The 24,330-nt window shown below is 44.1% G+C and overlaps 1 protein-coding gene across 1 annotated transcript in view; it reads right to left on the reverse strand.

Moving 5' to 3' along the window:
* The window catches only part of igsf21a (immunoglobin superfamily, member 21a), a gene marked incomplete at its 5' end in the record, with an annotated part of 443,028 nt that overhangs the window by 67,715 nt on the left and 350,983 nt on the right, over positions 1 to 24,330 (reverse strand). The window contains one exon of the mRNA XM_083661710.1: positions 10,180 to 10,295. Within this exon, the coding sequence (XP_083517836.1) occupies positions 10,180 to 10,295 (116 nt within the window). The remainder of the gene's footprint in view (positions 1 to 10,179; positions 10,296 to 24,330) is intronic.

Raw genomic sequence — 24,330 nt, forward strand, 5'->3', positions numbered from 1 at the left:
CATGCCCTACTGAGAAACCTCACCTATAAATTTATTTGTCGTCTGAATGTTTCTCAGAATATCATAATCTTGCTTCTGACTCAGCCCAGTCTTAGTGCAATTAAGTATCAGTCCAGCACTTGGGCTCATTGGTACAGGCTCTTATTGTAGTATTTTTTGATGTGCTGATGTTAATTGTGTAATTGTTTGATGTTGTGTTGCTGTTTTTTTACTGTGTGTTTATATTGGACCTTGTGTCTGCTAATAAAGATTGATTGATTGATTAATTAATGAATCGTTCGGGCAATCGCTTATATCAACGAGCAAACTCACGGTTTCCTCAAGTGCTGCTGATAAAAATCGCAAGTTTGCTTTGCACATGCGGAGCGCTGATCATGAAGAAACTGCCGCAAGCCTATTGCGAGAATTCTCGCAGCGACAGAGAAGTCCTCTGCAGGTTGTAAAGCTTATTATTATGTCCGTTAATTTAGCCACTAATATCAACATAATTTCAGCATAAATAACCTACTAGAACCTCAATTGATTTGCCATGGAGTATTTAATGGGCAGCTTTCATTTATTTGCGCATCGTCTCAAAGCTCACAACACGCAACAAGGGATTTCGTTCTCAGATGTAGGCTACAGGTAACACAATATTCTTACCTTTTGCCCTTCAGTTGAAAGTAAAGCAAATATTCTCATGTTGTGAAGTAGGCTATAAGTCCGTTCTGAAAGCGAGTTGGATGCCCGCGTGTCAACCAGCTTCAGAAAATATATAGGCTATAAAGTTTGACTGACTGCACGTCTCATCTCTGGCTTGTTGCAGGTAGGCAACTTCTTAATTTAGATTATCTTTCAAGTTATTTAATTTCATGTTCTTCGATGCAAAGAGACATTTAATGTAGGCCCGCCAGTGTTCTTTAGGCTTAATTAAACGGGAATATATGACAAACTCAGTTCACAAAGTGTGTGACGAGTTCATTCACTATAATAAAATACATTTGTTGGATAATAGCTTTTGTTTTTTGTGTTTTATTGTTTAATCTTAATGGGTCTGCAAACCCGAACCGAATTAATTAATTAAATAAGGAGCGGTGTGCGTGCAGCTCCTCCCTTTGCGCAGACCGCACCGCAGTGAATAGTTAGAAAATTATTTGGAAATCAAAAAATGATTTAAAATTTAGATTTCGTTTGCTAAGAATTATACAATAATGTGTTATGTATTTATGAAATGATCAGGCTACATCTATCTTTTTTCAATAGGCTACATTTTGACTGGGCCGGTAATTATTCTATAAGGCCGGAATTCTGGAATGTTGCGCTCAATTGGCCGGCCAGAAAAAATGCTAGTGGAATCCCTGGTTTGGTTACAAATTCGCTAAAGCTGTTTCCTATCACATTTCTTTTTTTCGATAGGCCTACATGCTACCGCGCCGCCCCATTAGTACAGTTCAAACCAGATAATTCAGTTACAAATACAAGGATGATAATAACAGCTGTTCAATGCTGGATGAATAAATCTGAGGTTTTCTTTGTAAGTTGGAGCCACTACTGAGAGCAGGCTTGCATATGACATTGAAAATAGAGCTGACAACAGCTCATTTTACAACAAGCCCCCGGGCAGCGGCACCGGCAAAGACTAAACGAGTTTCATCAAAAACCAAAGAGAGCTGTTTGAAGTTGCAGTCACATAACCAAAGCAGCAACATGCAAGTAAGTACAAAGCTAATCATGACATTTTGCTATACTAGGCATCGATTCCTATGCTGGCCCGCTGCGCGGGCTTGCGGCCTCGCCCGCCCTGCAGCTCGCTTATACAGCTCGGCCGCTGTGCGGCCTTACCCACAGCTCGGCTGCTGCGTGGCCTGGCCTGCCGTATTGGCGCCGCACGCCCAATGTCTCCCTCTCTCTCCCTCAGTCACAGTCTCTCTCTCTCTCTCCCTCCCTCAGTCTCTCTCTCTCTCCCCCTCTTTCTCCCTCAGTCTCTCCCTCGCCTCTCTCTCCCTCAGTCTCTCTCTCTCTCCCTCTCCTCTCTCCCTCAGTCGCTCTCGTCTCCCTCCCTCTCTCTCTCCCTCGCCTCTCTCTCCCTCAGTCTCTCCCCCCTCTCTCTCTCCCTCGCCTCCCTCTCCCTCAGTCTCTCTCTCTCCCTCTCCTCTCTCCCTCAGTCGCTCTCGTCTCCCTCCCTCCCTCTCTCTCTCTCCCTCAGTCTCTCTCTCCCTCGCCTCTCTCTCCCTCAGTCTCTCTCTCCCTCCCTCAGTCGCTCTCATCTCCCTCTCCTCTCTCTCTCCCCCTCTCTCTCCCTCAGTCTCTCCCCCCTCTCTCTCTCTCGTCTCCCTCTCCTCTCTCTCCCTCTTCTCTCTTCCTCTCCCTCAGTCGCTCTCGTGTGTGTGTGTGTGTGTGTCACTGATGACATCATCAGTGATGTCACAAAGATGTCACAATGCCATGTCATCAGTGAGACAGACAGAGAAACAGAGAAACAGACAGAGCCTGAGCTCCCTGTTGATGATGATAGCATGACTGTCGACAACAGCATCATATACAACAAATGAGCATGTTATAATGTATATACTCATGCCACAATTGTGTTTTTTATGTTGCAATGTCCTTTTTGTGACCCTTTATAACATTAGCTTTGGTGAACACAACAATACTAATAATAATAACATGGTTGAACAATCTTATGTTAGAAAGACAGAGGGAGGTGAAGATGGGGGAGGGGAGAAAGGGGGAGAGAATGTGGGGAAGGAGAGAGCAGGGAAAGGGAGGAGGTGGGAGGGGAGAAAGGGGGAGAGGCAGAGGGCAGGGAAAGGGAGGAGGGGAGGAGGAGAGAGAGCAGGACAGGGTATACTAAATTACACTATAACAATATCATTTTAGACAATAAACCATTCAGTGTCAAAGAATGTTCTTATTTAAGTTCTGAATAATTTGAGCAGTGCTGTAGCCCCCCGCATAAAGTTTTACAGTAAATTGCTATATAGAAAATATGATTTTCTTTTTTTCTTAAAAGTTCAAGTATCAAGTATGAAACATGGCAAAAAATAAATATGCAACTAATGTCTCTGATATCTCTCAAAGGAGTTAAAACTGTTTTTCCGTCTCATTTTGAAATGAATATTTTCCTCTACTGGACCACAGTACGAGATCTCGAGGGAGAGCCATGTGCAGGACTGCGGAGCCCAGAGAGACTCCACTTAGAAAAGATTTGACATGAAATGTGTCAGAGTTTGTTTACTGGCTTTTCATTTAGTGGTACAGTACAAGGCACACAGTACGACTGACAGGCCATGAGCAACTCTCCACAGAGTGGAACTTTCCCCAAAAACAAACTGTTTTCTTCTTACTTGCTGGCTTTCCAAGGCAGCGTGCCTCGTATCTTTCCAGTGCAAACACACCATATCATTATGCACACCTGAATAAGCTTCAGGAGGCAGTTTGCACTCTTACTCAAATTGTAAAGGTACATTTCCAAAGATAATCTCCTGACTCATGCAATGGCTTACCAACATAATGTTGTAAACATGTCTGTTAAATTGGCCACATTAATGTTTGTTAGCAATGTTTCTGTTTTTCTGGTGATACCTGAGGGTCTGATGAATTACTCGGACCCAGTCATTCCCATGCCATTATGAAGGAGACATTCACAGGCTCAATTCATATTTCTATAGACGGCCTTGGAAAGAGCCGCACAATGGAGAAGGTTTTTAATCTGCACACGGCTATTAACTACAGTATCAGTCTGTCCCTGACATTACCTCGGTTTGAGAATCAAATAATGCCTGAGAGTGTTTTGACGCCGGTCAGCATAGCTGCAGCGTGGTCTCAAGGGTGCGGGAAGCGGGGTGCTGTGGGTGCGGCAGCACCCCCTGGTGGCAAGAGTTGGAATTTTCAAAAGTGTTGGATTTGGCTCTAGTCTACTGTGTTTCTGCGCATGAGTCTGTGCTGTGTAGTGGATAGCTTGTCTATAGACGATCTTTGCTCAAGGCAGTGGTTCTTGGGTAAAAATAGCATCCACACAGTGTGAAGCGTGCTCTCCGGGAAATGCTGACGTTTTGTTTACTTAGCCTCATGTTGAACGCGACGCGGCCGGGGTGACTGTCTCCCCTGTTACCAAGGACACGGAAATTAAACTGCTTCTGGTGTGTCCCCACCGTAAGTGGTTGAGGAGGCTCGCGCCTGACGCAAGTATAGCACAACGATGTCATATTTGGCGCGCGCGCCTGTCTCTCTGTGGCGACCAGAAAATCAGAGAGGCCTGCCCCCTATTGGTTGCAACACTGACCGTGGGCTTGTACAGGATGTGTGCTTGTTTAAACAGTGATGCATGGTACAAGGTGCAGAATTCACAGTACAGTTGGAGAATGTCTGACAAATTTGATTGCTTGATTACAGTTACAGTTTAATCTGATTGCTTGATTACAGTTACAGTTTAATCTGATTGCTTGATTACAGTTAGGGATGGGGCCGATCCGATCCAATATCGGTATCGGGCGCCGATATGGCAGTAATTCACGGATCGGATCGGAATTTAATTTTTTTTTTTTTTTTTTTTGCAATTCCAGCGCACAGCTGGCCGTAATTTGTATAATAATGTATAATAGTATCCTTCTTTGCCTTGTATATTTTCTTAATTTCATCTGCTTTTTGCAAGGTATATTTAAAAAAAAAAACTTTAATTGGCCAAATCTTTGCCTATACTGTATATTCAAGAAAAATATTGGTATCGGCATAATATCGGTATCGGCAGATATCCAAATTCAGGTATCGGAATCGGATCGGAAGTGAAAAAAGTGGATCGGTGCATCCCTAATTACAGTTACAGTTTAGTCCATTGTCATACAGCTCTGACTCTGGAATGGCTTCTTTGCACGGGGATTTTGCTTAGATATGCCTGAAATAAGGTCTGTGGTTAACAAAAGTTTATAAGACTGCGATCTTTCAGCAACTGTTCAGCAAGATAATCTTCCCAAATGAACACCACTTTGTGATTTTTGAAGGGTTTTCTGAAAATCGTGATTTAAAAAAATCACATTTACAGTTAAAAAATCATAAAAGTGGTGTTCATTGGTGAATATTATCTTGCTGAACACAAAGATTGCAGTTTCATAAACTTTTGTTAATCACAGACCTTATTTCAGGCATCTAACCAAAATCCCCAATCCATCTAACCAAAATCCCCATACAAAAATCCATCTAACCAAAATCCCCATACAAAAATCCATCTAACCAAGATCCCCATACAAAAATCCATCTAACCAAAATCCCCATACAAAAATCCTATTGACTTCAAGACGAGGGAACCCAGCGTGATGCTAACTTCCGGGTTGGCCTACAAAAATATCAGAATCAGAATCAGAATCACTTTTATTGCCACAGTATGCAAGTTACATATGAGTGTCTGTATGCAGCGTAGCGGTTACATTAATATACAGGGATAAGAAGTAGGAAGATAACTAACGGCAATCGCAAGGTTGCAAGTGCAATCAAATCGAATCAAATCGAGTCAATATATACAATATGGACAAATATGTCATCCCTGCAGTACTCTATTGGTGACTTATATATGAGTGCACTTCTACTTCCTGCTTCCTTCTGATGAAGATCCTGAGGGGATCGAAACCTTAATTTTATAATACAACTGACTGGGGGCAAGTGTGCACAGTGTGCACACTCCACTTGGTTTGTTATGCTGATGGGTTGTTTATCCTGCACCTGTTCAACAGAGTGCATGTGCTGTGCACGCTCTTCTTTCCTCATAAATACATGATTTACCATCATCTCTTCATCATGTATTTATATTTTACATGGTGTCTGATTTGTGTTTGTATCTCTCTGCAAAAAAAACAAAGAAAGTAAATCAATCTATTAATTTTCTCTATTTTTAGATAAGAGTAATAAGAAATGATGTTGATGATATTTCTTTCTCCATTCTCTGAGAGGATGGCATTACAGCATAGAACACAAAACACATTCCTCAAGTCCACTCTAAGATATCATTAGTTGTGTTTCCATTACCCTCAGAAATGCGCAAAATCTAAATATCGCAATAGAAATTGGGTAATGGAAACACGTGAATTTCGAAAAACCTCCCAAATATCGCAAAAAGTTTTTTCGCTCTCATGAGGTGGTTTTTCAGACGTGTCGATATAGAAGTTTATCGCAAAAGTGTAATGGAAACACATTTTTCGCATTTGCACGTCATGTGACCCATATTATCCCTTGGAAAAGGAGCGGAAAATAAGTTTGGTAAGTAAGGTTCGATAGCCGTGTCAAAACCTCCGCAGCAAGTGGAAAACTTTGAAGCAACGCTACCTAGCAGAAAGACGAGTGTTATGCAAAAGCGTAGCCGGGCAAATTAGATAATGTTTAATGGCAGAAATCGGTCCATGGTGACAGCAGGCTGCCTGTGTGCGCGCATTTGGCACAGCGGCGAGATGAGAGGATGAAAAGCACACACTGGTGCGGTGGTGCTGTCTGAAGTGAATACAGTGACTGTGAGTAGGCTAATACATTGCACACGTTTCAGGTGCAATTATAGAACCAAATCAGCCTTTTCCCCCCTCCATCTCTAAATCGGACCAGTTGTAGGCTATTAGGCTACCTTTTTTCCTCTGCCTGTCGCGCTGACTGCATTCACGCAGCCAGCAACATTTTGCGACTCATTTTCTTTTGAATTGATAATCAGGCTCGTTTATATGCATTGTAACTTCATGTTGGGATTTGCATTGACCATTGGTTGGATTTGAGCATGCAGGGGACGGGATATGGGGCAGATCCCCGTGCGTAATCACTGTGGCAGCTGCTGCAACGGGGAATCACTCAAACGCAACTTCAATGGAAACGCCTACAAGTCGCAATTGTACATTGTCGAAGTTGTAGAAATATCGCAATTCTTTTGCGAAAAACTGTAATGGAAACACAGCTATTGCCACAAACATGCCATTCTCAACAACAATAGACAATTTTGAGTGAAACGTTCCCTTATTCATATCAACGACAAGAGAAATGCAATGTGAGAGCAAAACGGCTACTAAATATCTTTTAAAATACCCCCCATGAAGTCAGTCATTTGGTTCACTTGCTAGCTAACTCACTCACATGCTAATGCTAACTCACTTACTTGACTGAGCTAATGATGAGATGGTGAGAGGCTCTGGGCCGGTGAGAATCAGGCTCACCGACCATACGAAACCTTTCACATCTCTTTTCCTTCATTAAGCGCTGGGAGAGGTTAAAAAAGAGCCCTAAAGTCTCGAAAGGTGATGTCTTTTTTTTATCTTGTGCGCCCAAGTTATTATCTTGTGAAAACATGTTATTATCTTGTGAAAACATGTTATTATCTTGTGAAAACATGTTATTATCTTGTGCACATAAGATAGGCTCACCAGTCATCCCTTGCCCACAGCTTTCCAATCACACTCAATCATGAGACTTAATCTTCTTGACAACTATTTTTATTTTATTCTGATTGGTCTTGGATTTCTGTCATAGTTCTGTGGAGCCTGACATTTTTTTTTCTTTTCTTCGGAGGGCCCCTTCATACTGAGGGTCCCTGGGCACCTGCCCAGGTTGCCCATAGGGTAGATGCGGCCCTGAGCACAAGATACAAAATATCACCTTTCGTGACTTAAAGGGGCTCCGTAAGACTTCCTGTGACAGCACAGGAAGGGAGCGGACTGGACAGAGGAGACACCTCACTCATGGACGTCGCACAATCGAGCAGGAAGCACCTGAGAGAGGGAAATCATACACATGACCTTGTGTTGACCTCTCGCTGGGCTGGTAATTGCAAGAGATACTGTAGGTGTGTGGTGTGTGTAGTGTGTGTGGTGTGTGTAGATGTGTGTGGGTGTGTGTAGATGTGTGTGTGGGTGTGTGTAGGTGTGTGTGGTGTGTGTAGGTGTGTGTGGTGTGTGTAGGTGTGTGTGTGGTGTGTGTAGGTGTGTCAGGGTCTGGAGTCCATTACCATACACCCACCGACAATGATTAATGACCCGCGGGGACGAACAGCGAGTGGCTGCGCTCAAGCTCTATGCCAGCGCACACCGGAGCATGTGTGTCAGATATGTGCAAGACCTTGCGCTTCACAAAGTTCAGGCAAAAGTGTGTGTGCATCGTAAGTGTGTGTGCATAAGTGTGTGTGCATCATAGGTGTGTGTGTGTGTGTGTGTGTGTGTGTGGGTGTGTGTGTGTGTGTGTGTGTGTGTAATTGCACAAACGCCTTTGTATGTGCGCATATATGCGTCACTGTGTGTGCGTGCAATAATAATGTACAGTATATTCGGGTGTTAGGGTGTGCAATGATAATTTCCGTGTGCGATCATTACTATCATGCCACTGCGATTAGATATATGACTCTAACTGTGACCATCAATAATATTAATGTCTCTGTTTCCTAAATCTGAGCGAGCCTTTTTTGATGACTACATTGCATGACTATATTACAGCGCTGGTAATCAATCACAGGGCGATCTCTAATGGAGGTAACAGTAGTATGCTGTGACAGCTACTTTTAATGCCTGAAGGAATGGACTATGTGTGTACTTGTGGCTGGTTTGGGCGATGTGGAGCTTGGTGTAAATGGGTACACTAACGGTATAGTATGGATGACGCGTTCCCGCATGAGCCAAAATATCTCGTTTCAGCGAGCTGCCATCTTTCTTGTGTAGCGTTGTTTGGGACCAGAGTCTGCGCAGTAGACTCAGGCTGAGCCCCGCCCCCTTCAGCAGGGTCGCCGTCTGACCTAGGTTTGAGAGTGGCTGTCACAGCTGTCAATCAGCCCTTTCTATATCATCAATAACTAAGTAAAAGCAAATTGATCAGAGAAGTTAGCACTTGAACATACATCAGCATGATAAGACCAAACTAAAATGATAGAAACCATCTTTGGGAAACATTTATTTGACGTATACTTTTTGTTTGTTTGGTTGGTTGGCTCATGTCCCATCTGCTAACATCGAGGGGGCGGGATTGATGACGTGATACTGGGACCAGCCACCAGGGGGTGATTGCCGTGTTTCAGCTTCACTTTTTGAGGAGTTGTCATGACTTTTCACACTACATTTAGCCGGGGCTAAGTCGACTTTCTTAGCTTGGGGCTAAGGGAGCTGTTAGCCTCAGGGTAAGAAAGCTTTAATCCTGGAACATTCCAAAGTAGGCTAACCCCAATTTTAGCCTGGGGCTAGCTGTAGGCTAACCCCGACTTTAGCCCGAGGCTAGCTGTAGGCTAACCCCCGACTTTAGCCCGGGGCTAGCTGTAGGCTAACCCCAACTTTAGCTCAAGTCTAGCTGTAGGCTAAACCCGACTTTAGCTCGGGGCTAGCTGTAGGCTAACCCCAACTTTGCCCGGGGCTAGCTGTAGGCTAAACCTGACTTTAGCCCGGGGCTAGCTGTAGGCTAACCCCAACTTTAGCCCGGGGCTAGCTGTAGGCTAACCCCAACTTTAGCTCAAGTCTAGCTGTAGGCTAAACCCGACTTTAGCTCGGGGCTAGCTGTAGGCTAACCCCAACTTTGCCCGGGGCTAGCTGTAGGCTAAACCCGACTTTAGCCCGGGGCTAGCTGTAGGCTAACCCCGACTTTACCTGAAAAGTTCAAACACTCGTAGCAACATACTAAGCCCTCATAGCTGTTAAGAACATGCGCCGCAGTGTCCCTGCCATTGTAAAGGAGAGGAGAGAGAACCCGGTGCTGTACAGACAGGTTCCCAGTGGACACGCAGACAGGAGAGAGAACCCGGTGCTGGACAGACACGCAGACAGGCGAGAGAACCCGGTGCTGTACAGACACGCAGACAGGAGAGAGAACCCGGTGCTGTACAGACACGCAGACAGGAGAGAGAACCCAGTGCTGTACAGACATGCAGACACGCAGACAGGACAGAGAACCTTTTGCTGTACAGACACGCAGACAGGAGAGAGAACCCGGTGCTGTACAGACAGGTTCTCAGTGGACACACACAGACAGGAGAGAGAACCCGGTGCTGTACAGACAGGTTCCCCCTGGACACACACAGACAGGAGAGAGAACCCGGTGCTGTACAGACAGGTTCCCCCTGGACACACACAGACAGGAGAGAGAACCCGGTGCTGTACAGACAGGTTCCCCCTGGACACACACAGACAGGAGAGAGAACCCGGTGCTGTACAGACAGGTTCCCAGTGGACACGCAGACATGATGCATGTTCAGCAGCGACTCACCGACGGGGCCGGTTTGCCTCCCTTTGCGCTGCAGACGAGAGTGAAGTTCTGGGCCTGGTATCGACTGAATGGGGCTGGAGTGTTCTCTGCCACCACTGATATGTTGTTTGGAGGCGCTGTGGGAGACAGGAGAGAGCCTTATGAGACAATATCCCACACAGCAAACAGTGAAAGGAAAAACACACACACAGTTAGATATCTTCATCTGTCATGATGTCCGATGGGCTCCAGGAGTTATTTTGCCATCAAGTGTTGTAATTTGCACTCACAAAAAATCGCAGAAAGGCTTTTGAACATCCAGCCAGCTGTGGATGAACATCATAGATGTAGTGAACATCCAGCCAGCTGTGGGTTCACATCATAGATGTAGTGAACATCCAGCCAGCTGTGCATTAACATCATAGATGTAGTGAACATCCAGCCAGCTGTGGGTTCACATCATAGATGTAGTGAACATCCAGCCAGCTGTGGATTCACATCATAGATGTAGTGAGTGTGACATCAGCCATTGTTGTGGACACCTTCAAGTACCTGGGAGTCAACATCCACCAGGACCTGACGTGGGCCAGTCACACCACCACTGTCGTCAAAAAGGCCCAACAGCGACTGCACAGATGACTAAAGAGTTTTTTTTTGCACTATTTACCTACTGCACCTTGTCTGTAACGAAGCCCACAGATAAGAATTTCACGCGTGTACTCATACAACGGAGTGACAATACAAATCTTGAATCTTAATCTTGTTGTGTGGACTGCCGTTTTGAAGCCTCCAGTTTGCCGTTTTGGCCGCTGACATCTTGGTTCTCATGCAGCTCGTGGGAGACGAGGGGTTTCGCACAGAGCTGCAGCACAGCCTGCTATTGGTCTGTGATTGGCGAGCTGCACAATCACTGGACAGTCTTTTTTTATCATCTATTTGACGCTAAATGGGTGAGTTATATAAAAATGTACTCGCAGTACAGTTATGAACGGTGAAATTAGCTATAGAGTCTAAAACCGTTTTTTGAACCAGGGTGTCAACATGTTTATTTCTGCTGTAAAGTCATGGATTTTAACATGGGTGTAATGGGGAATGACTCCCTTTTGCAGCCGGCCTCAAGTGTTCATTCGAGGAACTGCAGTTTTTTGGCACTTGGCCAACTCCCCCCTTAACATAGGTGGAGGAAGCAAAAGCAATAGCATAGTAAAAGCAAGCAAGTGAGAATGGAGAGAACAATGTGGTAAATATGTGCCAAGCTTTTCATTACAAAAAATTATATATTATTTTAAAAAGTGTTGTTGCTGCATTGTGTTCTGCTCTACTGAGGCTACTGTGGCGAGATAAACTGCTATCTCTTCCACTGTGGATTTCATCATGTTTGATGGCTGGTACAAAATTGTGAATTTGGAAACAAAATTGCAAATTAAAAAAAGAAAAGGCCTGGGCCCAATTGCACAAAGCACCTTAGGGTAAGATTGCCCTTAGAGTCAGAGTTAAGGTATCCATAAAATATGATTGGCTGCACAAAACACCCTTAAATCTTGTGCTTATGTTTTCCTTAAAATGTTTAACCTTATGGAGAAGATTTAAGGGTGTTTTGTGCAGCCGATTCTATTTCATGGACACCTTAACTCGGATTCTAAGGGAAATCTTAACCTAAGGTGCCTTGGTGTTTTTGGGGGGACTGGTCTTTACCACTGATATTTTAGATAGCTGACTTTTTTTCTACTATCAAACCCCATTGTCGCTGTGATGGAAATAACTTATCTCAGTGTGACGTCACATAGTCTAGAGACATTTGAGCAGTTATGTGTAACAAACAATAATAATAATAATGATAATAAAGGTCGAAAAATGTAAGGTACATTACAAATAGCATTTTCTTTTACAGTGTTATGGTGTATTTTTCCTTTAATTCACATTGAATATTGCATAATTGCGTTACATCCTGGATCTATCTGTAGCACACAGTACATACAGTACATAGGTTCAGTTGCATGGGTTAAATTCAAAGACCATAAAACTATCTCTCTCTCTGTATACAGTATATAATGACAAAGGACTCGCTTTGAGGATCTCTTGAAATGCTAACTCATTGGTTGGGACAGTGTGTTCAGAGATCCCTATACAGCTCATGTGAGTGGGATGAGCCTGGTAAAGGAGCAAATCATGCATATCAAATCACTAACCCTCCATATGAGTCTCTCTGGCATATCGTATCACTAACCCTCCATACGAGTCTCTCTGGGGACCCCTGCAAGTATGTCATGGCAGTGTAAAGAGAAGGCATGTGAGCAGGACTTCACAGGCCTATAGAAGGCAGTGGGAGGAGGAGGAGGTAATGAATGGAAATCTCCCACATCCACAGCAGAAGATCACATGTTTGACATGCGGCGCTGTCACTGTCGCGTGGCTCGACTATGAATGTGGATCTTCTTCACATACAGCATCTTGTGGCTGATTCACTCCAGTATCAACAAGGCGAGCTGCACAGGTGAAAAGCAAAGGACTGTGCAACAACACGCAGGCACTTTTCACCACATCAGCTCAAGAGGTTGAAGTGGCTGAATGTTTCATGTTGTATATATTTCATCTACTGTATATATCTCAGCCTGGTGGCCACAATCGAATGTTGGCATTATGCATTTCTGCAGTTGGATATGTGAATATCAACGTTACACCTACCCACCTGTGTCCTAGTTAGTTTCGGTTGATGTCTAGAGTAGTCAGATTGTCTGATTTTCTCCCCCCTTTTCCTGCTCTCTCCTCTCTCACACTCTAAAGCATGCCACTCATTCTACTCTAAAGCATGGCATCCCCTCCTTTCCCTGTTCTCTCCACATACTCTCTCTCATACTCCCCCTGCTCTCCCTCCCCACCTCCTCCCCTTCCTGAACTCTCCCCCCACTGTTCTAAAGCATGGCATCCATTCTATTCTAAAGCATGGTACCCACTCTCTTTCTCTTTCCCCCTTCCCCACCTCTCCCTCCCGGTTCTCTCCTCCCCCATATTTCCCATTCCCTCCCCACCTCCTCCCTTTCTGTGCTCTCTCCTCCCCCACATCCCCCCGCTCTCCCCCTCCCTTCTCCTGCTCTCTCCTCTTTTCCCCTTCCCCACCTCCTCTCCTCCCCAACATTCCCCATTCCCTGCCACTTCATGCTCTCTCCTCTCACACATCCCCCCTGCTCTCCCTCCCCTGCACCCTCCCCACCTCCTCCCTTTCCTGATCGCTCCTCCCCCATTATTCCCCCACTATTCTAAAGCATGGCACCCATTCTATCCTCTCCCACTATTCCGCCACTATTCTAAAGCATGGCATCCATTCTATTTTAAAGCATGGCACCCATTCTCTTTCTTTCCCCCTTCCCCACCTCTCCTCTGTTCTCTCCTCCCCCACATTTCCCATTCCCTCCCCACCTCCTCCCTCTCCCTGCTCTCTCCTCACTTAAAACTCACCTTTTCAGGCTCCACCGGGACCCTTCTTGAACTAACAAAAAAAACACTATTCCTTCAAGAGTTGTTAGCTGTCATAGATTATGTTGCATAGTTGATTTCTCTATTGTTGACAAAATGTTTTATTGTAAGGCGCTTTGGATAAAATGACGTAATGTAATGTAATGTAATGTTGACCCTCCCTCTGGCCGTGATGCCCTGAGATCCCTAAGGCCCCCTTGGCAGTGCCCTGCTACCAGCCTGCTACTGTCAGTTACTTTAAAAGCATCAGTGGTCTCAGTTTAATGTAGCTGCTCTATGCAAAGGATGTGTCAGTGGCTCATTTTAACACACATTTCATAAAAATCACTCTTCATGATGTCAATAGAGCGATGGCCTTTGTGCCCTAAACAAAAATGCAACGGTGAAGTCCAAACGACCTTGCCCCTAAAATGATGGAATTCCTACCCTGATATATAATAAATCTATTGGGTCTGATCCAATATGCCACAAAACATTTCCTGTGAATTTCCCTCTACATTTACAAAAAAGAAAAAGCAGAATGTTTTATCATTACCCCAAATTGGTTTTAATCAGAATGGGAACCGTGTGTAAAATATGTCAAGGGGGAGCGTGTGTGTGTGTGTGTGTATGCGCGCGCGCGCGTGTGTGTGTGTGTGTGTGTGTGTGTGTGTGTGTGTGTGTGTGTGTGTGCGTGCGTGCGTGTGTGTGTGTGTGTGTGTGTGTCTGTATGCGCGCGCGCGTGTGTGTGTGTGTGTGTGTGTGTGTGTGTGTGTGTGTGTGTGTGTGTGTGCGTGAGGCACACATACAGGCATACAAGGTAAGGAGGAGGGTGATGAGGAGGGGAGCGATGCCTTTTCCACGTGTCACTTTTATGTCTAAATCTATCAGGCGGTTTTAAACAGACACGTCGCCACGGCAATTAATTGATTAAAAGGCCGGGTGGGGGCTCGGGGAGATACAGCTGCTGGCCTGGGTGCCTCTCTGTTTCCACACCTCTTAATTGCTTATTGATGGAATTCATATGGTTGTAAATTAACCTTAGAACACCCCATTAGCTCTGTGACAGGCCTGTCTAAGCTTGGCATATGATAAGCTGTCAGGGAGAGTCTGATCCCCACCAAGCGTGCCCCCAGACACAAGTAGTCTCATGTGTTCAAGTAGCTCCAGCTACTGCAAGTCAGTGTGCCAAGCAAATAATCACACCACACTGCTCTGCTTTATAGATTCATGATATCGATTGCCCTCTTCCATGGAGCAACAATATACGATACATTTGAGAGAGTGGGGCACGGTACCAATAACACCCTCCTCCAATTCTTCTCTGAATGCAATATGCCTCAAGTATATAAGAATTATGATCCATTTTCGCTATATTGTCAACACACCAGAGATTTAATTTAGACAAAGCTGGTGTGGTAAATTGCAGTCTTATTACATTATGAACGCCTGTTTCTCCTGGTATGCATTGCTGGATCCCCCTGATATAGATTGGTAAGTAATGGCAAAGAGCTTTGTTTAATTTGTATGAAATCATGAAGAGAATCGTGTAGCCTAAATAATTCCTCACTTTTTTTTCCAGGAGATCTGCAGGTTGATCGTTACCCAGGGTGCACTGCTGCACCTAATGGAGTCATCAAAACCAAAGACACAGCAATAAGCCTTGGTGCCCGCCTTGCAGCTCACCCACTGCGCGGGCTCGCATACGCAGCTCGGTCGCTGCACGACCTTTTCCGCAGCTAACTTCGCAATTCGCATCACTGATGACATCACAATTGCTCGAGTGACCATCACTGATCACATCATGGAGTGCTCGAATGACGTCACTCAGCGCACAATTGCTCAACTTCGGCCTCGCCCGCAGCTCAGCTGCTGCGTCACCTCGCCTGCTCTATTGGCATGCGCACGGCACAATTGCTCAACTTGGCCTCACTGATGACATCACTCACTGATGACATCACTCACTGATGTGTGTGTATATATATTATAAACTAAAACACAAAAACACTTCCCCCCCTCCATATTACACAAGTTTAGATGTTGGAGAACACACTCAATATAACAAACAAGAGTTTTAGGATTGCTAAATACTTGTAATTTGTTAGCAAACTAGCTTGTTCAAGAGTTAAGATGGTTGTTGGTGATGATTTAGTTTAATTTAAGCCTCATTTAATTGCTGCTGTCTCTTCACCCACTTCCACAAGGTTGTGATTGTTTTCTTCCCTTTGCTTTTGTCTTGTTGTTTTTCTACGTGGTAAGTCTTGTTTATAATGGGCTCTCTTTTTTCTAAATAATTACAATTATTTTTAGACAAGGTTATTGTCTAGCATATTGTTGCTGATATACCGCTGAGCGCTGAAGCAAACAAAGGAAAAGGAAACTTGTGAATTGAAATGATAAAAGCTAGTGCTACCACAGACAACCAGTGTGCTCAACAGTAACTATTGCAACAGACAAATCCTTGGAAAAATAAAATAAAATCTAAAACAAAGAAACTTTTAGAAATAAATAAATAAATGCCAATAACTTTGACATTCTGTTGGAGGTTTCTATAAAGACTCAAAAGGTTTGAGCACAGATATACAAAAAGTGTGTCACCACCATACAGTAGCTTCCTCTCCTTTTTATGCTCAAAGCAGTCTCAATTCAGGCAAAAGTACTTGTACGCAATGTGCCTGGCATTCTGATTGCCACCGTTATTTTGTCTCCTCGGATTTTACTTACACTTTTCTGGAAATGTGTAGGATATTATTTATTTATTTTGGTCTCTGGGTTGTGTGAGAAAGTTCTAAGTTTGTATATCCACGGCACTAATCTTATTATCAATTCTTCACTGTTGTGTGAAAACCTTGACACTCCCGTTTTGGTGATTTTCATATGTTTTTCACTACAATTGAAGGATCACATGGACCTCTATGAGGAAATTCTCCAGAGTCTTGGGCTTATGAGACCCTTTCAAAACCCATTGGATAAACTCAGAAAGGGATTGTCACAAAAACAGAGGGCTCTATCTTCCCAAAAGCGCTAATTTAGCGTTTGCGCACGCCGTGCGCAATGCAAATTGGGGGCAGACACAAGCGCATGCCTGTGATAATAGTACTGGGTATTGGCTGCCACAAGCCAAAGCAGGCGTTTCAGCGCTAAAATGTGGTGATAGATGGCATTATGCTATCGTCAGCAGCGCACAATTACTAACTGCTTTGAAAAGGACCTCTTACGCGCAAATACATGTACCTCTCTCTGGTTTAAGAACACACCCTTGCACATCACTGCATTAAAATCAACACTTATCCACCAAGCCCCAAGCTTCCGTTATGAAAAATTAGGCCAATGTGAAAGTACCAAAAATTGCAGTTCTTCAAGGCTGGCCCCCAAAAGTGAGTCATAAACATATTTTACAGCCTGGTTTCAGTCTCTATAGCTGGTGCAGTAAACATCAGGGATGCTTTGCTACAAGCAGAAACTGCAGGGGCTATGATACGGTGTTGCAGGTTCCTCCTCACGGCGGTATTCCTTGGTGGGGAGTGTGGTCAGAGCATTCACATTGTTGGGAACCCTTCTGCATCCTCAGCAGGTATCTCAGGGTCACCAGCGTTTCGCACCTTAGCCTGAGTGGGGCTGCAAAGATTAGCCTTCACTGCAGAGGGGTTGCAACTGTGAGCTCTGCTCAACCACACAGCCATCTTGAGCTGGTCTCAGCTGCCATGGTTATCTCGCTTGTGGCTTTTTTCAGATGTTTGGGTTCCAAGCCAACCTTCGGTAAAAAGAAAACTGCGCACTGATTTTGCTGGGAAACCACAGCAGCTGACTTCAATTGGGAATAAGGGTTGCGTGCCATCCTTTGAGAAGAGCCTCGCAAATCAGATCTGGGAACAGTACTTTGCTTTCTTCAGTTGGTGAGAGATGGCTAGCCTGTCCTCCCAGGGCACTGTGAGTTCAGCTACTACCATGGTTTTTGTGCTCCTGGATAGAAGAACCATGTCAACTGATCACGAGACTGATTGCTTCGAATGCCCCTCACCTGTGCATTCAGCCAGATGCATCATTCTGTTCCCCTTCCCCTTTACCCTTTTTAGAGTGAATTTTATAGGAAATAAAGTTTATATTTTTACACTGAAGACCCAAGTCCGCCTGAGTGTATTCGCACCACAGTTCATGATAAAAGCTAATTTCACTGTTCATGACAACTGTACGGGGGTGATAATATATATATATATATATATATATATATATATATATATATATATATATATATATATATATATATATATATATATGTATATACAGTATATATAGTGGTCCAACTTCTCACTTGATTTATTACCTCAGTAAACACTTTCCTAATGAGTTTAATCGCTAGTTTCAAGTCTTCTTCAATACAGCATGATGTACATTTTGTAAATGATAGTGCCATAGAGTAAAATAGATTATAAAGCTGTTTTGGGGATCGCACAGCTCACCGATAATGGACCAATTAGCAGGCAGCACTAATGATGGGTATTGTTAGGATTTCATCGATATCGGTACCGATACCGGTACTGCTTATCAATACCGATACTTATCAATACTACTCTCCATAATTTGGTGCAAGAAATAAAGACATGATGTGAAAAGTTGTAATCTACAGTACCTATGTAATAGAAATGTGCAATTATTTTTTTAATTGGAGTCCTATTAGTATTACAAGAGAAAACTGAGAAAACTGTAGTTCACTCTAAGGGGGAATCCTACTACAACAACCAGAATGCATTGCGCTGGCCCGCCTTTCACTTCAGGGACAGAGTAAACCAGCATTATCTGCTGAGCTGTTTAATCCAACAGCACAACTAAACTAATGTTGTTTACCGGCTCGTATCCAAGGTTTGTCCTATTTACTGGAACAGCAAACGTTTCCATTGCATGAGAAGCTGGCGGGATGGTAACGCTTGTTCTAGGTATTAGTCGGTTCCCCAAGTGTTACCATAGTAAACAGAGTTATCCCAGATGCCTGCGGCGTGCATTAAAATCGTATAACACACAGCTAATCATTGATTATCCCTTACTTAAAAAACGTTTTCATCATCGAGTGGATAAATCACAGCCGTTTTCAAAGGATCATCATCATCATATGTCCTTTATTTACACATTTAAATACATGTGTCATTGAAATGCACTCTGGCAGTTTAAAATGAGCAAACGGAATTGCAGTGCACAATACATATTGAATATAAAAATTCGTTCAATATCTAAAAATATCTAAAAAGCACAGTAAAGCCTGAAACACAGTAACACAGGATTGCTCTTATTTGTGTCCATTCAGCAATCTGACCATGGAGGGTATAGGACTCTTTTTGTAGCGCTCTGTTTTACACTTGATGTCTCTCAGCCGTGCTCCTTGTCTTGTCCTTGCTCCTTCTCTCTCAGCGCACGTTGGTGGGAGCCAGCTTGAGAAATCTGTGGAACTTTGGAGTTTGAGTGCAAAGTTCAGGCACAGCTCCTCTCGTCTCTTCTGCAGAGGTTGGATGTTGAGGGTCTGGCAGCAGGCCTCAGAGTAGGATCTGTAGTCAGAACCCAGGATGATCATGAGTGCCCTTGTTTGGACTCTTTCTAGGGCCTGGTTCTGTTTGCTGGTTATGCTGAAGTGCCACACGACCGCCGCATACTCCAATACTGGGCGGATGTACGTTGTATACAGTGTCTTCAGATCATCTGTTGGGATGCCAAACTTTTGCAGTCTTTTTAGGATGAACATGCGTTGATTTGCTTTTTTTGTATTTGCATTCACCTGCATGTCCCATCTTAAGTCTGCCTGCACCCACAACCCAAGGAGCTTAGTGGCTGGCACGCTCTCTAACACAGCACCACCAATACTCGGGCAGGGGCAAACGACAAACTTACCGTGTGCTGAACGGCTGGCTGGATACCTTTTGCTGCAAGCTAACACTAACGTTACAGGTAGGTTAAAGTTAACACCGTCGCTGTTTGTTGTTCTGTATTCAGAGTCGGTAAAGTCGACATCATATTCTTTCAGAAAACAAGTCAGGTTCACCAATCACAGTGAAGTTTGTTGCAGCGTGAAGCATATTAGTTTTCTGTGTCCCCTGACTCCCAGCTGGCTGCAGGCATCTCTCTCAGGTGAAACAGTTCCGGTGCTGGTTTTCTCTTCCAAATATACCACGGATATTTCAAAGTATTTAGTAGTATTATATTTTAGGGTCTGCTTTTTCCTGTCGCAAACGTACTGTAGCATGGGACAGGATTATAAATATGCAGTTAAGCAACGTCAAATGTAATTGCTTCCTGATGCTGGCAGCTTCGTCATCATTAACTCATTGAATGCCATGGACGTCCTTCGACGTCCAATTAAATAGTGACGTAGAATGCCACGGACGTCCTTCGACGTCCAATGCGTTTTTTGACGGTGGGACGTCGATCAAAGCCTTCCGCAGCTCCTGTACAACTATAGTAGCTATTGGAGGTGTATAACCTATTTTACGGACTCATTAGGTGGCGACAGTGCTTGCTCGGTGCAGTCCAGATTAGAGACAGGTCCGAGAAACAGCCTAAAAGCCGTGGATCAAAGACAACCCGATGCATGCTCCCAGAGCCATTTGCTCTGTCGCGGGAGCTGACATTGGCTCCGAACAGGAGTCAATCCGCGCTCACAACTGAGCCCCTCTGTCCCTGTCTGTCTGTCTGTCTGTCTGTATAGTTTCTCCACCCGATTAGCAGACAGGAAAGCAGCCCCTGACGCCAAACCATTCAGCAATCCGGGTTGGCTCTTCCCTGCTGTGGCGCTGAGAGCCGACAGCAGCACACAAACGCAGCACTCCGAAAATATAATGGTTGCGTGAGGCTGTGTGCAGTGTGGGGAGGAGTTTACGGGGGGAGGGGGGGAGGGGGGTGGTGCACGCAGGGCATCACACAACAACTACGTCACTACATCAGAAAATATTATCTTCAGACTCAGTGAATGTGCTTGAAATGCTGCATTTCACAAAAGGCGGATTATCTCAGCTAATAATTTGAAAAGCCTGAAAACGCAGAAAACAACCTATCTTCTCCGGCTCATAACTAAAGAACGGAAAATGGTATCAATAAACTTTTTTTTGCTGATGATACAATAGAGCCAGCTCGTTCTTGTGCGTGTTCGGTGTTTACATAGTAATATCACACAATATTCTGTGGGCCTCGAGAAATCACTGAAAACGCTCTGAAAACTCTGGCACTGGGAGCATCCGTTCTCCAAAAGTGGCTGGCACTGAATGAGTTAAGGGATGTCAATTTTTTTTTTTATACCGTCGAGACGCTTATTGATACTCCGGTACTGACCAATCAGGAACCAGTACCAATTTAGAAGCGGTCTGCGGTACCCATCCCTCTCTAGGCAGCACTGTGGCTGTTCTCATCCAAAAATGGCCACTTCTGCTTTTAAAAAAAGAGGAAGAAAAAAAGGCGATGTCACAATGTGAAACTGAAGGCTTCAAAACAAGAGTCCAGAAATCACTGGGTGACGTCACGGTGGCTACATCCATATTTTTATACAGTTGATGTTATCCACATATATACCTCAGTCTTTCCCCGCCTCCATCTTGTTCTCTATCCTTGAGCACCATTACCCTCGCCATCTTCAAAATAAAAAATAAAATAAACTGCAAATGGGATTGGAAGGTGTGCAGAACAGGGGCACATTTAACCCATTGATACCTGATGCAGCATTTGTGTGTGTATCCCTTTAAGACTGCGAACCGCGTTAACACGGTTCGCGGTCTTAAAGGGATACGCACACAAATGAGGGATATACACGCAAATGCTGCATCGGGTATCAATGGGTTAATGCTCCCATGGGACTGCTTTCCCTGGCCCGATAATGAAGGGATTTAGAGCTCTGGAGACAGAAAACACTCCCGACACGGCCCTGTACTAAGCACTCTGGCCTCAGGTGCACACATCTCCAGGGGCTTATTTTTAGAGGCGGGGGAGGGGGGGGGCTGGTGAGGGGATCTCGACGGAAGGGCACCAAGGTCATTCCCCGGCTTCCTCGCACTGAAAGTAATGCAGCGATAAGTATTTGATGAAGCTGTACTTTTTTTTATAGTGAGCCCAGGGGGCCCAAAGTAATCACTATGAATTTTGAATGGCTTCAGCGAGCCACATTGTGATTGTGCAATGTTACATTGTCACACTGCTATAGAAGTATACCCACTGGCTTCTCACTGATCATCACATCAAAACCACGGGAGGATTACTTTATAAGAACAATGAATCTCTCTGGCCCCGAGTAGATGGCCCAAAATGATTACTGTAGCATTGAGATCAACCCTTAATTTAAGGTCGATAGACAAATAGCCAATTAAAAAGTTTGTGAAATTAGTTCAAGGGTGGACATTTTTCCTACTTAATTAATTACACACAGCTAAAGCTTAAGTGGGCAGCAGCATAATCTCTCCATGAGCCAAGGTAAGAAGAAGTAGAGCCATGATCAATGACAGTGGCAGATCAGTGGCAGCTATCTTCAGCTGCCACTCCCAGCCGCAGGCCTTAGCCTTACCAAAGAATTGCATTTTGTTACACCATTGGGTGGTTGACTTTGGGGCCCCCCTGTGGCAAAAAATGGAGGCCAGCTCTATTGCAAATTCTTCCTGGTCAGCCTTGTTATTTTCTAAGCTTGAAAGGCCCGGGGCTCTAGCAAATTTAAGCTTTGTTGTAAAAGGCTCAGTCAGAATCCTAGGCCAGGTTAGGAGAGTTGTGAGTATACCTGATGTCTCTGTTAAGACGCCAATTTGCTTTAATCACATTTTTTTGTCCTCACGGTCAGACAGAAACTGCCATGCCTAGAGTGAGAAGGGGCTGGTTTCCTTCAGAGACCTATACATAGATGGTCATTTTGCATCCTTTGATCGTCTTATCTTCTTTCATGACTTTGAAGTAATCTTCTTCAAATACTTTTCCAGACTTTCCACACCTGCGTAGGAACACTGGAGGTATAATCTACTGTCCATTGTAATGGGATATTGTATTTCTGTTCTCTTCAGAGGTCAGAGGTCAGGCTCAGCTGCAGGACTTAGCTTCTTGCCATTCAGTGTCTTGCTCAACGACACTTTGGCAGGGCGGAGGCTATGAACCCGCGTGAAGCAGCTGAAGGGCAGTCCCCCTCCTGGCCGTGCCACCCTGTCTCGTATCATCGTTCACTCTGCATGTCACGTCCGCTGGCCCTATGCGTTGGATGCCAGCTTTTGTTGTCCTTGTACCTTGTGTGTTTGTGTATACTGTAAACTCATCAAGTTGTCAATATCTCTCTGCACCAATGTCACCAAGACAAACTGTGCGTTTATCTGTACGAACCAGCGGAACAAGAGCACTGGAGACCTCCGGAGGAAGGCTGCTGCATTACATATTTGACTCACCCACTCTTAAATGGCATTTGTAATAGACCCTTCTCACGGGGGCCATTTTGTGTCGAGAAGCCAGGGTAAACACAGGTGCAAGCAAAACACTAATGAGGGTTTCCAAATTCCAATCATGGAAGTTGGAAACCCTCATTAGTGTTTTGCTTGCACCTGTGTTTACCCTGGCTTCTCGACACAAAATGGCCCCCGTGAGAAGGGTCTATCGGTGCCAAAGACAGAGGCGTGGAGAGGAGGTGAGGCATGAGGAATGGCCACACCACTTGGATGCAAATTAAGTAACTGGAAACTGGAACTGCCAATTCAACTGACTGTTTCATTCTCTGTGATGGAGTCTTACTGGACTGTAAGTTAATTTGTCCAATCCTGAGTGCGTTTAATGATCTCAATGTAACGGGAAGCTCGAGGCTCTGATTCTGGCATCGGAAAAATATAAACAGATTTTACAGATTCCGCTCTTGCCAATATCCACACTGTATGCCCCGCTGGTCGCTTATTCCCGCTCTGAATTGAAGACTGTTCTCAACAGTAAAGACGCATCATCTCATACTGAATTGAAGACTGTTCTCAACAGTAAACACACATCATCTCATACTGAATTGAAGACTGTTCTCAACAGTAAAGACACTTTATCTCATACTGAATTGAAGACTGTTCTCAACAGTAAAGACACATCATCTCATACTGAATTGAAGACTGTTCTCAACAGTAAAGACACATCATCTCATACTGAATTGAAGACTGTTCTCAACAGTAAAGACACTTTATCTCATACTGAATTGAAGACTGTTCTCAACAGTAAAGACACATCATCTCATACTGAATTGAAGACTGTTCTCAACAGTAAAGACACTTTATCTCATACTGAATTGAAGACTGTTCTCAACAGTAAAGACACTTTATCTCATACTGAATTGAAGACTGTTCTCAACAGTAAAGACACTTTATCTCATACTGAATTGAAGACTGTTCTCAACAGTAAACACACTTGATCTCATACTGAATTGAAGACTGTTCTCAACAGTAAAGACACTTTATCTCATACTGAATTGAAGACTGTTCTCAACAGTAAACACACTTTATCTCATACTGAATTGAAGACTGTTCTCAACAGTAAACACACATCATCTCATACTGAATTGAAGACTGTTCTCAACAGTAAAGACACTTTATCTCATACTGAATTGAAGACTGTTCTCAACAGTAAACACACATCATCTCATACTGAATTGAAGACTGTTCTCAACAGTAAACACACATCATCTCATACTGAATTAAAGACTGTTCTCAACAGTAAAGACACTTCATCTCATACTGAATTGAAGACTGTTCT

This window comes from Poromitra crassiceps (genome assembly GCF_964638095.1).
Source record: "Poromitra crassiceps genome assembly, chromosome: 27".
NCBI classification, from domain to species: Eukaryota; Metazoa; Chordata; class Actinopteri; order Beryciformes; family Melamphaidae; genus Poromitra; species Poromitra crassiceps.